The sequence below is a fragment of the Bubalus bubalis genome, chromosome 3 (genome assembly GCF_019923935.1).
Source record: "Bubalus bubalis isolate 160015118507 breed Murrah chromosome 3, NDDB_SH_1, whole genome shotgun sequence".
Lineage (NCBI taxonomy): Eukaryota > Metazoa > Chordata > Mammalia > Artiodactyla > Bovidae > Bubalus > Bubalus bubalis.
Window position 1 is genome coordinate 136,510,477 of NC_059159.1, and position 16,989 is coordinate 136,527,465.

The 16,989-nt window shown below is 49.9% G+C and overlaps 1 protein-coding gene across 4 annotated transcripts in view; it reads right to left on the reverse strand.

The window, feature by feature from the left end:
- The window catches only part of B4GALT1 (beta-1,4-galactosyltransferase 1), a 56,536-nt gene that overhangs the window by 16,557 nt on the left and 22,990 nt on the right, over window positions 1-16,989 (reverse strand). The window contains exons 2-3 of one of the 4 annotated variants that reach the window (XM_044940188.2): window positions 9,403-9,638; window positions 4,498-5,290 (exon numbers count right to left, since the gene is read on the reverse strand). In XM_044940188.2, the coding sequence (XP_044796123.1) occupies window positions 5,279-5,290; window positions 9,403-9,638 (248 nt within the window). In that variant the 3' untranslated portion in view covers window positions 4,498-5,278. The other 3 variants (XM_044940186.2, XM_044940187.2, XM_006066704.4) reach the window with 3 other exon arrangements.

Genomic DNA, 16,989 nt, shown 5'->3' on the forward strand with positions numbered 1-16,989 from the left:
GGCTCTCCAAGGCATTAAAACCTTTTTTTGAGAGCCCTAAACATTTACCCTAAACATAAGAGCAAGTAATATGTCCACTCAAAACAGAATCCTCATACACTGCTGGTGGGAATACAAAATCGTGCTGCCATCTTGGAAGACAGTCTGGAGTTCCTCACATGGATAAACAAAGAGTCACCATGTGATCCAGAAATTCTACTCCCACGTATATACTCAACAGAAATGAAAACATGTCCACACAAAAACTTTCAAACAAAATTCAGAGCAGCACTGTTCAGCACTTTTTAGATAGCTAAAAAGTGGAAACAACGCAAATGGCCATTAACTGATAAATGGACAAATAAAATGTGGTATACGCATACAATTCAACATTATTCTGCAATAAAAAGAATGAAGTACTGCTACATGCTGTAAATTGGATGAACCTTGAAAACATCATGCTAAGTGAAAGAAATCAGTCACAAAGGATCACAAATAAGATTGCACTTATATGAAATGTCCAGAACAGGCAAATCCATAGATACAGAATGTAGAATTGTAGCTACTAGGGCAGGAGAGAATGGAGGAGTTAATTGATAGCTAAGAAGCATAGGGGAGTTTTTTTGGCTTAATAAAGATGTTCTAAAATTGATCATGGTTGCTGGATGCCCAATTCTGAATATACTAAAAGCTACTGAATTATATACTTTAAATAGGTATATTGTATGATATGTAATTATATCTCAATTAAATTATAAAAGAAAAGAAAAGCCTGCTCCGGAGATGGGAGAGGACCAGAGGGCCCTGTTTCTCCTTCTTTTTCATATATTGATTCTGCTCATTTATTGGGTATCTACTTTTTGCTTAGCAGTAGGAATACAGAAAAAGAAAAGACACAAGCCCTGCTTTTGAGAAGTTCCAAGTTAAACAGGCAATTGTATTTTTATGAGGTGATGAGCTCTTTAGGGTGGACAGCTAGCTAAAGGGGAAGGAGGAGAAAAGAGCTCCCCAGCCCAGCACATACAGAGAAGTAGAGGTGGAAACACGAACCCAATCGTAGAAAATTAGAGAAGGCCTCGAAGAAACTAGCCAAGTTTAGTTGGGAGGCATGAGAAGAATATTCCGAGATGAGCAAGCAGCATTTGTAAAGCCTGTGAGGAAAAGATAGCATTCAAGGAACTACAGAAATACAGACTGGGGAAGCCAGACTAAGACAAGAAGGTGGATGTGGACCAAAACATGAGGCAGGAAAGGGAGGCTAGGAACTTTGCTAAATAATCAAGACTTTCTCTTTTTCATTCCGGCCATAGGAAGCTCTTGAGGTTTTAAATGAGAATTATGTTTTGCAAGTCCAGGAGGAATTTGTGCCCTACTTGCCAACTGAGGGCAGCAAGACCAGTCTGCAAGCTATGGCATGATTACTGGAGACTAGGCAATGACACGGGGCAAGCAGAGAATGCCTCTCCGGAAGGGCTAAGGTGGGGACTCCACTTCCCCATTTCACACCTCACTTGTTCCCAGGCCTGTGCGCTGCACCTGCGAGCAGCCTTGGTGGGGTTTCCAGGAGAGGCACCAGAATCTGGTCTAATCACCAGGCAAATCCTGTGGTTAAGGCAAGTGCAGCCTTTCCCTGATGGTAAGAGGAGACAAATGACCAACTACCGAAAACCACAGCGCCAACTGCCCAAGTTCTCAGTTTCTAGAAGACCCACCAAACCACCCTGGCTTCCCTGGATGTCAGGCCCTCATGTGTACACAGCACACATATCCCCTGACCATGATGGCACGGGAGCTGACTACCTGGCCCCTCTGCCACCAAAAACACAGCAGCAAAGAGGTTGGAAACACCAACCCTAAGCCCAGAGTCTCAAAGAATCAGAATTTCTATGGGACAGGAGAAACAATTTTGCTCCTACACACACCCCCTGCCCATCACACCACTCCTCCCCTTCACAATAGCTACAGTAACCCACAGGCTCTCGAGCCCACAGCTCCAGAGGCAGGTCTGCAGGCAGTGGAAATCTCTGCAGAAATATCCTTTTGCATGCTTCTCTGTGCCCCCTCAGACTCCAAGAGGAAAGACCCAGGACAAATGGGTGGCAGACAAGCAGAGGAAGCTCTGGCCAGGCAGCCATGTAGCAGGACTGACTGGCAAGCCTCGGGAGGGTAGACAGGCTGGCTGTGAGGGGATCTCCAGAGAATTGCTGGGATTACACAAACGCTGAGTCTGTGGCAGGCTAATATCCACTGACCCATTATTTCACAGCAGTTGGGTCTCTGGCTTTGAATCTTAATAACACAGGAGCCCTGAGTTCAGACAAGGCCCTCAATAAAACCTGGATCAGAGACTTAAGCTCTTCTCCCAGTGAGTGAAGGAAACGTGCCCTCCAGGGTTCGTTGGGGGTGGGCAGTAGTCCTCTTGTTTGCTACAGTAATTACTCACAAGAGAGGGCATATCCTTGGCCCCTGACAGACCAGAACACAGGTCAGAGCCATAAGGTCCCTTCAGAGAGAACAGAACTAATAGAACAGCCAAGCAAGGACTCTGGGCAAGGTAAACAGAAAATAATTTTAAAACTTCAGTTCTACAACAGGATGTCTGCCTCTCTCCCAGGGCCTAAGGCACTGAGATGAGATTTGCTGCAGAAAAACACTCAGAAAATAAAGGCTTCATTTTCAAGAAAGCAATTTGGCCACTTGTATTACAAACCATAGAAATGTTTACACCATTTCTGAAGCCATAGTCTTGTATCTGAAAATCTAGCTTAGAGAAATAAATCTAAATATGGAAGAAACAAGCACAGAATAAGCCATAAACTGAAAGATGTTCATTACAGTCTTATTTACACTACTGAGAAAGTGAAAATTACCTAAAGGCCTTCTAACAGAGGAATGTCTACACTAATTATGGTAGAATTACATGCTCAACTATTATGAAGGCATGGAAAGTGATGATTATGAAGACTATGAAATAACATGGGAAGATGTTGATGATATACAATTTAAGGGAAAAAAGCAAGGTACAAAAGTATACATACATACAGTATGAGCTCAACTCCGGCTTGATTTTAATGCAGTCTCTTTGACCTTTGCACAACAGGCGGGCTCCCACCAACCTCAGCATTTCTGAGTGAGCCCACAGGGGCCAGGGCCCTGCCTGGGAAACCCCAGGGCCCTGGATGGCACATGCTCAGGATCATTTACACAGCTTCCCCCTGTCCAGCAGCGCCTGGGCTTTGGACTGGATTTGGGGGCATATGGACATTACCAGGGTGGCGGCGGTGGTGGCAGCGGCGGCAGCAGTCGCAGCGGTAGTAAGGTCGGCATTCCTCTCTCTCTAGGAGGTGAAGGGCACAGAAGAGGAGCAGGTGGAGAGCAAGAAGCAGATCACAGAGAGGAGGTCCTCCTTCAGCTTGCTTTGCTACAAACAGGATTAACAAGGAAAAGCAAAGGGCCCCCACTAGAAGGAAAAAAAGAAAAGAGAGACAAGGATGGCTGCAAGGGAGAGACGTGAGGAAGAGAGGCAAGGGTCTGGGCTGTGGCCACCCTGGTTCCAAGGCAAAGGCACATTCCTAATAAGTGGTCAGTCCCCATCACAAAGTCACGGGGGAATGACATTTCCCAGGACAATGCCCAGGGAGGCAATTCACCAGCTCAGGCAAGTACTTGTAAGTGCTGCTTCAACATGATCCCTGCAGGCTGGAGCGAGCCACAGACAGAGCAAGGGGAAACACACGGCAAAGGAAACGACCAGTCACGGGGGCAGCACATGAGCAGCGGTGGGATGCGGATATCTACAGCCGTCCCACAAAAGGTCCCAGTGCCCAGAGAAAGGGGCTGCTGCAGAATGGGGCCGGTTCCCCCCCTCCGCAGCCCTACTCCTGCATACCTCAATCTGGGTACTGAGAGCTCAGGCAGGAAATGCAGGGCAGGCAGGCGGGTGGCAAACAATCAAGATGGAAACCAACCCAGGGGGATGCCTCAGGCCCAGGCGGCTGTCCTCCGGAGCGGGCCAGTCGCACGAGCCTGCTGCACTCTAACGGTCTTGGCCTCATTTAGGAATCAACTGCCTGGCCCAGGGACACAGGTAAGCAGCCAAGGAGGGTAACAGAGGCTCTCACTCACTGAGGGTGCCAGGGGCTGTCTCCAAACCTGCCCACTCTTGGTCTCAGACAAGCAGCTTAGAACCACCTCACGACTGTGCACAGATGAGAAGGAAGAGGGGAAAAACTCCAAAGCTGGACGGAGACTCTTCGGATGGGAGCTGGGGCCTCCGTTCAGGCCAGGTTTTACCCATAACCATGACAACTGGGCCAGCCTCCTGGGGGTTCTGAGGCTGCTACTCCCAAGCCACTGTCCTCTTCTTGTAACCCAGTGGGACTCACGGGGGACACTACCAAGTGGAAATGGAGCTGCTCCTCAGTGAGGAACAGACACATGGCAAGGTGAGGCATTCCAGGGGCCGCAGGTGATTTCTGTCCTGGCTCTGCTGCCCGGCCATCACGAGACCCCCAGCAAGCTGCTCCCTTCTGGGAGTCTTCCCTCAGCAGGAACGCTGTGGAGGAGGGGTACCCATTGCCTCAGCAGGGGCTGTCATGGTCAAAACTCAAACTTTGAGACCATGAAAGAGGCTCAGTCCAAAAGACCATCATGTATTATGACCATCAACCACTACAGGGCTAAAGTAGGGTCTCTGCTGGGCAGGAAGCTTTGAGGGGGCAGACGGGAGAAGGTCATGCAGGTTCCCAGGGGTCATGACCTGGCCTGGAGGGGAAAGGAGGCTTCACGTCTCAGGTTCTCACTTGCCAGAAAGCCAGGAGCAAAGGGTCCTGTCCCGAGAGCTGATGGATCCACAGGAAGCAGCTCTGGCTCCACACCCTAACCGTGCAGTGGATGAATCATGGAGCCTGGTGGTCAGGGAGACAAGGGAGTCAAGCCTGAGGGATGTGGGTCTCGGGGCCGCAGGGGCGGGGAGAGCCCGCACGCAGGCAAACACTCCTCTCCCCTCACTAGAAAGCACTATGCGGCCTGGAAGCAGCCCAGATGGAGAAGGCAGCACAGCTCCACTCCACGCCTTTGCAGAGCTAAGGGGAGGGCCTTCCATGGTGGCCAGAAAGAAAGCAACCAGGGGAGGGAAGGGAGGCACGCAGGATAGAGGTATTCGATGCAGCATGAGCAGAGGTCCAGGAGGGAGCATGTCTCAGGGATGGTGGTGAGTCCAGTGCGGCGTGTGAAGGAGACCTGAGGGGAAGTGGCGGCAGGTCTCAGTCCGGGTGCCAAGCTCAGGCTTCCATGCCCTTCAGACCCTTGCCTGTGGGCGAGGACATAATGGAGTTTAGAGAGGGCATACCATGGTCGGAGCTAGAAAAACTGAATGAGCGCAGAGGCACCAGAAGACCTACAAACTGAATCAGAGACGGATCTTGGGCCCTGTTTCTGGGGCAAGGTGCTGCCACGGCTACTACGAACCCACTTGCATTTGTCATCCATTTGGTAATTTCCCTGGTGACTTATCTCACAAACATCCTGTATTTCTTATTAGAGTTAGGGCTGCCAGGTGGTGATCTGCCTTCCCTCTGCCCTTGGTGGTTTTATAGTTTCCTTTCTCAATGAAAGTATAAGGAAGTGAGGTGTGCACCCCACCTCCCATCTGCTAAAATATCTTACTGTCCTCCTCTGTACTGCGCTGGACCTCAGGTAGGATATCTGAGCCTCAGAGTAGCACCCTTGGCTCTGAAAGGCCAGACCTGCCAGAACCCTAATAGGATGTTCAGACGCCGGTGGAAGAAGGCAAGAGGAGGGCCGGATGCTGAGGACAGACAGCAATGCTGCTGCTTCTCAGGACTTACTCAACCCTCTACCCCTCTTCTTGTGAGATGCAAGTTATGATGGGGATTGGAGGGGACTGAACCAAAAGAAAGTGGTCAACAGCTAAGGATCCATAGCAGGAGCCACAGAAGCCCATGCAAGCTCACCCCTGTGGGTGGAGCCCGAGACACAACCCTTCTCTGAAGAAGCTGGCAGGTGGGCCATGGTCCCTAAGTCCACGACCTTCTGCTCCCACAGAGAACCCAAGAATGGGAGGGAGGGTCTCAATACTGGTACTGAGCGGGGGTGAAACAGGAGGCAGAGAAAAGAGTACAGAGTTTATCACCACAGTCCTGGGCAGAGAAAACAGGCAGGAAGATGGGAGACGGTGGGGGGCGGGGGGAGAAGGAACTCAAAGCAGCTAATGTTTACGGAGGGTTCCCGTGTGCCAGGTGTGTGCGTCACAGCCCCTTCCCGTGCGTGCGAAGGACTGAAGCCTTCCCCTCCCATGAATGAGGAAACCGAGCTGTGAAGGACTTGAGTCCAAGGTCACTGAGCTGGGAAGGGGCAGAGCCGACACCGAGGCAGTCTGAGCCTGGAGCTCACTGCCATTCCTGGACGCCCAGCTCTGAGGAGGAGGGACTAAGTGCCCTTGAGAAGGGAACTGGTGCTAATGTGCTGAGAGGGCGCTAGGGCACGGGGCTGGGCTCGGAGCTGCAGCCCTACTGTGGCTTACGTGCCTTCCTACCAGTCCCTTCCCCTGACCCCTGAGCCTCAGTTTCCTCATCAGCAAAACAGATGAGAACAGAACTCTCTGTTCTGTACCTCAGGGGTACAGGTGAATCCCGGCAAAGAATGAAGGGGAAGTCAGGGATAGAGGTGGGGACACAGCCCCCACTTCAGGCAGAACATGCTGTGACTCAATGTGACCCACTGTGGATGCAGGGCTAGGCAGCATTTCAATGTGGCAGGGGGAGGTTTTGTTCTTAAAAACCTGCCCGAGAACCTGAGGGCTAGATGTCTCAGGGGCCCCTCCTATTTTAGGCACTTTCTCTTCTTAAATCGGGTGTGTGTGTTGGGGCGGGGCAGTGAATGAATGTCAAGATGACAGCAGGGTGTCTGAGATAGGAAGACACTAAGAGGCCTAGCTGCTCAACAAATGGTACACAAAACCCAAGCCAGATGCTCTGAACCGGAGCATCTAATTGTAACACAGGGAACATGGGAAGGTTCTAAGTTGTAGAGAGGGCACGCTCCAAATGTTTCCCCTCCCACCTCTTTCAAGGCTTGGGTTTTCCTATCATCGCTTTATTATGGGTTTCTTATAGATACCATACAAGATGTTCTTTGCTGGAAAGGTAGGGGCAATTTCAGGTTTCTTTATGACTTGGTTACCTGGAAGTCAGATCATATTTTCCCAAAGAGATAATCAGGGTGGAGCTGGAGCAGAAGAAATAAGATTAGCTGGGGGAGAGGGAGATAAAAGAAATGATTTTCTCAAGGCGGAAAGTTAACCCTTGGGAGAGCAGAAAAAGATGAAGAAACCAAAAGACACGGACTAGAGCAGAGGGTAGGGGTGGTGGTGGGGTGTTGAGGGGGAGATGATTATACTGACCAGACTAGAGGAAAAAAAAAAGAGAGATGTAAAGGTTTGAAAAATGAAAAATAAAATCTTTCCGATGCTGAGATACATGTGGGAGAAGACAGGAGTTGGGGGTGTTTCTCAGCATCCTAGGGAAAGTGAGGAGGTGGGAGAAGAGGAGGCCTGCTTTCCCCCAGCGTTCAATTCACGGAATAGTTGTCACTTGAGATGGTTCTTGGAAGGCGGTTCCTCCAGTCAGATGAGCTCAGGAAACGTGCCGAGTTCCCTCTGGAGGCTGTCATGTACACCAGGACACTGAAGGCTCTGCAGGAACAAAACCTGCTTCACGTTGTCCCCAGCATCCCTCAAATGCACGTGACCTCAGGTCCCCATTTCGGAGAGCACACTTGGGGAGAAGTCCCGTCTTGGGCAGTGACCGGGGTGAGCTGGCACAGCGGTACTGCTGGTCCAAGCTGGCTTGCCTGTTTACTGTTCTGCCAGCCTGGACTGGGGCAGGCAAGAGGAAATAGCTGGTGTAAGACATGTGGAAATCTGTTGTTTGAAACTTGGGTAATATCTATACAAATCCTGCCATAGGAACTTAGGACAGCGGCTAAATTTTACCAGTCCAATATATGTTTGACTTTATAATTGTACGAGGCAATCTCACATTTACCTAAAATACAACCTTTCTATACATTAGCATTCTCCACTCCCGCCCCCAAGTCTTCCTTGATCAGAGTCACCTAAATTCAAACACTTGGCATCATCACTCACTCTCTTTAAAACTCTTTACCCAAGTTATGTATTTTAATCTATACAGTTTATATGCCACCCAGACCACAGCTGTCTAACTTTTCTGTTCAGGCAGATTTGTGGGAGGCTATCAGACACCCTGATGAAACAATCTGCCACGGTGTCTACCTTGTTATCACTCATCTACCGGTATAACAATTATCAATGAGGGAAAGGAGAGGCAGCTGGCGTGGCTTGTGCTTAGTGATCCCTGCTGGCCTGGTAACCGTGGCTTCCTCTTCCAGGCGCTCAAAGCCACTGCTTTAATAACGGGCTCCTGAATCCTACCATGATCGACACGTGCACACTGGCATCAGACAAGTGTTCCTTGATGGCACGGCTTTTTTTAAACAAATACTCGTTGGACTGAAGTGGCTTGGATTTTGCAGGGCATATACCTCTTCTCTCTTACATAATACAAATATTCTTCCATGATAAAGCCCAACTGTCTGGCTATCTTACAAGCAGATTTTCTTGGGGCCTTGGTCTGTGCCTCACTTGGCCAAGGCCCTCCAACAGCCCTGAGGGGTTTTGCCTACCACCTGTTCTCCCACTTTGAGATTCAGTTCTTGAGATTATTAGCAAATTGTTCCTTGGAAGGGTCCCACTTGCCATAAATGAGGATGGAAGCTTCAGAACAGGTAGAACCAGGAAACTTCGTCGTTCCTTTAGTATCTCTCTGCTTTGTCCTGGCAGTGCTCAGAAATGCTTGATGGACACATTGTTGTTTCTAGCTTTTCTTCTGGTCCAAGGAACGCTCACAAAGTCCCCCAGTTTTGATGGAAGCCGTCAGCTGCTAACAATCTTTCTATTCAAACTAACTTACTACAAAAAGATCCATAGTTTATCTTGAAGTGAAACGGACACTGGGCCTTTTAGAAATGGAAATGTATATACTCTGTCTCTTCAAAGGAATTTCAATGGAATTTAGTAGACAGATAAATTAGATGTGTTATTCCACCTGGGAGGTTATAGTCTAAAGATAGGAATTTAAGTATTCAGGCTAAACTTGAAATACCAAAGTTAAATTCTTGGGTGGGGGTAGGGGGAACTATACAGCATTTAGCTCATTTGCACCTGAGGGTGGTAATGGTAGAATTTCAAAATGCCAGATGTCTAAAAGATTACTTCTATTCCTTCACCCCTCATCACTCACATATTTAAGTACATAAGTGTGCGCACGCACACACATGACATACATGCCTTCCCTCCCTCCCTCCACCCCCCCCAGACCTCACCTGGTTGATAACATAGATGCCATAGTCTAACTGCTGACGCTGTAGGATTGGGTGCAAGTAATATAGCCAGTACTTGAGGTGTTCCTGCCGGTTGCGGAATGGAATGATGATGGCCACCTTGTGAGGAGAGATGCAGTCTGAGGGGGTGTAGCGACCACCCAACTTCACCTTCGGGTTCTGCTGCTCCACAAGCTTCAGGTCCACAGGTATGTTAAACTCAATCAGCATGGGGCCGACTAGAGAGGTGGGGGAAAGGAAAAGACATCAGGCTCCAGGACTGCCTCAGGAAGCCATCCCTGAGGAAGTAGTGTGGCCATGGAAAAGGCTCTCAGGCCGAGCACTAGGTTCCATGTCCAGCACCAGTGTGACCAACCATCTCGGAAAACCTTTCAGTCCCCAGCAAACCCAGACAGCTGGTCACCCTTTGAAGCACTCTCCTATCCCCAGGACCCACTCAGACTCTTACGTTGCTCAGCTGAAAAAATGGAAATAGAGTAATTCTTGCTCAGATTTCCGGACAAGCTGTTGTAAGGATCAGAGAGCACGGTTGAGAAAGCACTTTCTCAGAAATCCGGACGTTGAAACTTAACTCTGCTACCTCCCAGCTGTGTGGCCTTGGACAAACAACTTACATCATCTCTCTGAACCTAACCTAGTTGGAAGGGAAGCGTGCATGTGTGTTGAGGAGCTCAGTGTTGAGGAAATCGGCCTGAAGTCAGAAGGCAGCAGCGAGTGGCATGGGTTACCCATGTCTGGGGAAAGGATGTGATGCATGAATGAAACAAATTTGATGAGGAGGGGCTGGAGGAACTGGGGAAACAGAAGGAACAGCCAGAAAGATCACCAAAGAAGAATGCTTAGAATAAGCAGCGGATGAAGAAGGGAGAAAAAGTTGGGGGAGACTCCACAAAGATTCTGTCCCGGAAGAACACGGCTCCAAATGAGAGAATTAAGTTCCCTGGTGCCTCAGATGGCAAAGAATCCTACTGCAATGAGGGAGACCTGGGTTTGATCCCTGGATTGGGAAGATCCCCTGGAGGAGGGCATGGCAACTCACTCCAGTATTCTTGCTTAGAGAATCCCCATGGACAGAGGAGCCTGGCAGGCTACAGTCCATGGGGTCGCCAAGAGTCAGACATGACTGAGCAACTAAGTATAGCACATAAAAGTAAGAGAGCTTGGGGCTTAGATGAAAAACTGATGAGACCCAGATGGTGGATTCTGAGGTAGTGGCAGGTTAGGATCAGAGGAAAAGGTCAAAGTCAGGATCCAGATACAGGAATGAATGTCCCCGCCTCCTAAATAGAAACAGGTGGAGCTGAGAGAAGACTCCAAGTGTTAGGACCGCCTCTGCCACAGTACACAAGGGGAGGGCAGGAGAAAGAGGCCCAGGGACAGACAGGGGATGGTGGACAGAGTCAACATTTCAAACCAGGTCCCCAGTATTCCCGGTAGGCCAGACTTTCTCAAAGTGGATTCCAGGAAGCACTAGTCCCAGTAAGATGCTCAATGGAAAAACAGGTTCCCCTGGTCAAAGAAGTCTGGGAACCCCACAAACTAAATCTTGCTTCTGGAAGGTCATAATGCACACCAAAAGCTCTGAGGAGCTGTGCAGTCAAGAAACCCCATTCAGGGACTTCCCTGGTGGTCCAGTGGCTAAGACTCCATGCTTCCAATGTAGGGGGACCCGGTTCGATCCCTGGTCTGGAAACTAGCTCCCACATGCCACAACTAAGGGTTCCCAGGATGCGACTAAAGATCCCATGTGCTGCAATGAAGATCAAAGACTCTGGTTGCTAGAACTAAGACCTAGAGCAGCCGGATAAACAAATAAATATTTTTAAAAAGAGAAAGAAACCCCATTCACTTTATCTAACCCACCACTTCCTAAACTTACTTAGCCACAGAACCATTTTATCAGTGAACATGCTTTGGGAACCGTTACTCTAGCCTAACCAACTTTACCTGTGGAGCAAACAATCCACAGGAAGGAAACTACACACAACACAACAGAGGCCAGACCCTGATCTCAAGCTCAGAGCGAGTTCACCTGAAACATGCTGGTGAGGACCACCCGAGGGCCAGTGTGGGCCTCTGCTGGCTTGTCAGTAGCATGTGACTTTGTCTGAGCACCTCTCATCTTCATGGATCACTCACTCTCCCGAGATGCGGCAGCCCAAGGAAAGGAAGCCATGACGCTCCTCTGGCCTGTCAGCAGGTGTGAACCTGCCGTCTCTTCTTCCTCTCGCCTTTCCGGATCCCTGGGACTCCTCACCCCTTCCCTCCCTCCGACACTGATCCAGTTCCATCCTCACAGGACCTGCTCCCAATAGTCCATTTTCTTCTGACACACAGCTCTGATCCTGTCATTTTCCTGCTAAAACCCTCCAATGGCTCTAAGGCCATGATCTTGGACCATGTAGGGTTAAGCCTCTTAGCTCCCCCTCCCTTCCCGCCCCTATAAACTGTGTCTGTGCCCACACTTTCCCCTCTGCCAGAAATGCCCTTCCCTCTTTCCTCTAATGGCATTGAGAGATCAGAATCTTCAAACTGAAGCCCCAATATGGCCTTGTCCTTTATCTCTACTCCTTCCCACAGAGCTCAGACGGCAGACCTCCTGGGCAGAAGGGGATCTTTAGGGATCAAAAGCCCTGGTCTCGGACTTCCCTTGTGGCACACTGGATGTGGATCCACCTGCCAATGCAGGAGACATGGGTTTGATCCCTGGTCCAGGAAGATTCCACATGCCGTGGAGCAACTAAGCCCACGCACACAACTACTGAGCCTGTGCTCTGGAACAAGAGAAACCATTGCAGTGAGAAGCCCCTGCTCGCCACAACTAGAGAAAGCTCTCACGCAGCATCAAAGACCCTGTGCAACAAAAACAAAAAGCCCTGGTCTCTCCCTGGCCATGCACATGGTCTCTGGAGGAACAGAGGCCTCACAGACCAGTTCCTCCCATGACTGCCTGTTGCCCCAGCCCCAAACTCCCATGGTGCCCTCCAGTGAGTAGGTCCTATGCCCCAGAGCTAAGTAAGGGGTTGGTGTGACCATTTTATCCACACTGATCATCAAAATCAAGTGAGGCAATCAGTAAAAATATGGAATCTCAGGCCTCTGCCCTAGGGAGTCTGACTCGTCAGATCTCAGGAAGGACCCACGTAAATAACAAGCAGCCCAAGCAACTCTTTCTGGACAAATTGGGTGGTGGGGAGCGGACAGGGCCAGGCCCTGCGCATCTTCACAAGCTTGGGGCCTTCGGGGAGGTAGGTAGCCCTTTCCCACGAGGTCCCATAGGCCTGGATTACTCGACTCCCCAGCCGTGGGCACAGCCTTCTGGGAGGCCCTGCTGCACAGGGCACTTGTGAAAAACACGAAGAAAAGATCGGTGCTCAGGTTCTTCTCACTTCAGAAGGCCCCATAACATCTGCACTCCATCCACGGCCTGCCCACTTTTGGTTCGGAAGATGCAGCTAAACATATCTTCATTTTCGGGAACCCAAAGGGCATCTGGATTGTCACTCTACCAACTTTCTCACAACTTCTGAAACCAACCCAGGAAAGAGGTATTTTACACTTGGGCTGCCTGGCCTCCCTGGAGCAGACACCTGCAGGCTTAAAGCATCTTAATCTTGTCCCTTCGGCGGCTCTAGGAAGACAGCGGTGAGGCAGAGTTTCCTGGTCAGGAAAAGGCTGCCTGGGCCCTAGCTCAGCTCTGCCGGTGACTTGTTGGATGATCTTTGGGTGACAACCATCCACTCTCAGGATACTGGTTTCCAGTTGTAAATTCCAGGGGTTGGAACTCAAATGAACACTTAACCTCATTACTTTCACCAACCACCACCACCACCACCACCTAGGGCCAACCAGCTTCTGCTCCAGAGTTCCTTCAGCAACTGATAACACTGTCCCCCAGTTATGGGAGCCGATAACCTTCCTCCCTTTCCTTTAATCCCAGAGTGTGTGTGTGTGTGTGTGTGTGCGCACACACACACACACACACACACACACACAAGGTATTAATAGCATGTGACCACCCATCCATGGGAACCTACTCAAGCATCAAGCCAGAGTCTTTTCTGAAGTGTTTGTTTAATGTAAACATTTCCTGTGGTGTGTCAAGGCCACTTTCAATTCATTTCAATCAATACTTTCTGGACATCCACTGTGAACCAGGTCTGGGAGGTGGGAGGTAATGATGGGATAGACGGGACAGTTCCTGACCTCGAGGCACTCCCTGCTGAAAAGGGCAGGACCCATGTGAAAACTACTCTGGCTCAAGGCTGTCTAAGCCGCTGTCCCAGCGGCTCCACGCAGAGCTTGATCACCAAACAGCCTCTTCCCACTCCCTGCTCCTCCCTGTGCCCCTCTTACAGCCCTGTCGTGTCTCTGACAAGGATGGGAAGAGTGAATCCTGGCCCTTCCTGCCCAATCTGACAATTCTTTCCCCCCCTTTCTCTCCTTGAAGCTGCCACTGCTCTGAGAACCCTCCAGCTCACAACCCTGAGATGGGTCAGAGCTCGGCAGCCGTGGAGGCTCCCGATCTGGAGCCGAATGCCTTCCTGGGTCTTGCGCCAGGTGGGAAGCCTCCCCATGTGGCCTGCACACCTCCTGCCACGCGGCAGGGGCTGTCCTGGGCAGCACACCTAGCTCTGTCCTAATGACAAAATCTAAGCGCTCAGACTCCAGGAGGGCAGTGACCAGCTCTGCCCGGAACCTCAGGGACTTGCCAGCCAGTCTCAGAGACACCGTGGGGGCCTCGGGGAGAGGCGTGAGGAGGAGGCAGAAGGCCAAGCCAAGGCCCCCTTGCTGGGTGGCGCATGGCGGTGCTACCACAAACCCTTGGCCCCGCTGGGTCGGCTTGTGTGTTTTCTTGGCTCTGAGAGCCGGGAGGCAGGGTTACGTAAGCAGATGAGCAGATGTGAGCCTGTCCTCAGCTCCTCCTGCTAAAGCTCTGCCACGTGGGCCTCTCAGCTGGGAGTCCAGGTCATGGCCTAGCGTGTAAGTCACTCAATAACTTCAATGTGTGAGCTCAACTCAGACAAATTCCACTGCTCCCTAGCCCAGCACAGCAAACCCAAACACACATGCGCCCCTCGTCAGAAGCCCTACAGATCAAGAGCCAGCCCAGCATGGACGCCCTGCCATCCTGCCAGCCAAGCCACTGGTTCATTCCTCTGGCCTCAGCCAAAGAGGCTGCAACATCCAGTCACAGCTTCCCAACTGACCAGCCGATTGGTCAAGACAGTCCTCGGCCTGAAGTGGGGTGATGACCACGGTTCACCAGCCCGAGACAAAATAGTTAATGTAAGGACTGTGTGGGGCTTCCCAGGCGGCTCAGTGGTCAAGACTCTGCCTGCGGTGCAGGAGCCACAGGAGACGCAGGTTCTTGGGTAGGGAAGATACCCTGGAGAAGGAAACAGCAGCCTACTCCAGTATTCTTGCCTGAAAAATCCCATGGACAGAGGAACCTGGGGGGGCTACAGTCCATGTCACAACACGACTGAGCGACTGAACAACAACAAAAGATAATGTAGGTGGTCCTTCATTAAGCTCAAAGCAATCAATATATCAGAATGCCCGTTCTTCCAAGAGGAAGTGCTTCTTACTCATTAAATGTTAAGATCTCCTTTCTTTTAGGAAATGATCACAGTGGATTTTAATGTTGGATTGATTGTTTTTTAATTTAAATTTATTTTACATTTATAAATTACATACATAAATTTAATTTACATTTAATTTAAATGTATAATCCTGTGGCGGATTCATTTCGATATTTGGCAAAACCAATACAATATTGTAAAGTTTAAAAATAAAATAAAATTTAAACAAACAAACAAACCCTTACTTGGAAACCAGGGGTCAGGACTCCCCAGTTTTAAAAAAAATTTTCTTGAGTGATGAAATTCACATTTTCGGGAACTAGCCAATGCCCAGAACTTTGTGACTCAACCAGCTGAGATGTTGGAATCTCTTCCTTGGCCAAGCCTCAGACCTAACAACATGGCACAGCCCCTCTTCAAACCATCCCTCCCGCAGCCCACCCCTCAGCTCCCCTGAGGCGTTGCTTCTCAGACTCTTGTTGGAGGTGAGCCATTTTCCTCTGTACCAACCTTCCAAAGACCTGATGTAGGCTGGAAGCCGAACTAGGCACTATCAAATCCCCAGGCACAGGAATGACAGCTGTCTGCAGTGGTCTTATCAACCCACGGTGCCCCTTGTGACTACAGACTAGAAATGAGAACCAACGTCTACTGCAAGGGGCTTACACTAAACCATCTCTCCAACAACTTCATTATCACCAATCCAACAGCTGCCTGGCCACAGCTCAAACATCACTTCTCCTCGGAAGCCTTCTCACCACTCAAGGTTGGTTCTTACTCTTCCTCTTCCTTCGTTAAGGACTCGTAGCACCATGTCCATTTAAGCATGCACCTAGTTAGCACACACCACTTGCCAGTTGGTGCCAGGCATGCAAGCAGTGGGGGATGGGTTAAGAAGAAGTCTTTGCCCTTGGCCAGGAGGGAGACTAGCAATGCAAACACAATGCTGAGGGTGATAGTGGTGAGAACAGCGGGAATGGCACAAAGGAAGGGGAGTCAACTCTGAGGCCAGGGAACAGAGTCAAGGAAAGCTCTGCAGAGAGCTCTACTGGCTCCCTCAGCTCCACCCCGGGAGAAGAGTCATGAGTGTCCACTTGGCTGCCGTGGGCATGGAGTATGCCAACAAACCTGAGCCGAATGGATGGTGTGCAGTTCTCCCTGCCACCAATGCAAGAAACGAAGAGGATTTCAATAAACCTTGAGAAAACGTGATGAAGGTTTAATGTACAAGAAAACACGAGAGAACGTGATGGAGGAGGACAGGACAGAAAGCCACCAGATGGGACTGCTCATGGTTCATGGTAACTATGTCTCACTGGGTTTTAAAATCCAAATCACAAAGGCTCCCAAAGTACTGGAAATCATTTCTCAAACCAGATGTTCATGCTCCTTTTCTTTATACTTTTGGGTATATCTTTAAAATCGAACAATAACTTATTTAAAAATATAACCCGAGGACAAGGAGTGTGACCACCGCCCCCCCCTTCATCCTTTTCCCAATAAAGAAGTGTCTTCCAAAATAAAGACTTCACAACATACAACTCCATGACCAGAAAACAGGAATCATTTACTCTAAAGGCTGGCCTGCTGAGTCTCAGACACACTAAATGCAGGACGCTATTTCAACACCCACTTGTTTTCTGCCAACTCATCATCCAAGTCGCTATTAGACCCTGAGGGGAAAAACACTTTTTCAACAGGAAGCTGAGCACATTTGTGGTCTCAGAACCCTGCATTTGGGGGCACAGAGAAAAACAAAGTATTTGCTCAAAAACATAAAAGAGCCTGCCAGAGCAGGTCTACAGAAGAGAGCCCAAGAGGGCGAGGGGAAGCTGGACAAGCCGGACAACACAGTGGGGCCAGCTGCTTGCCATCCATCTCTGTGCTGAGGAGCGTCCCTGCCACGCGCCTGAATTGCCACATTGAGTACCTCTTCTAAAATATGACCTGAAAGTGACCTGGCCAGGAATGAACCTCAGTGGAA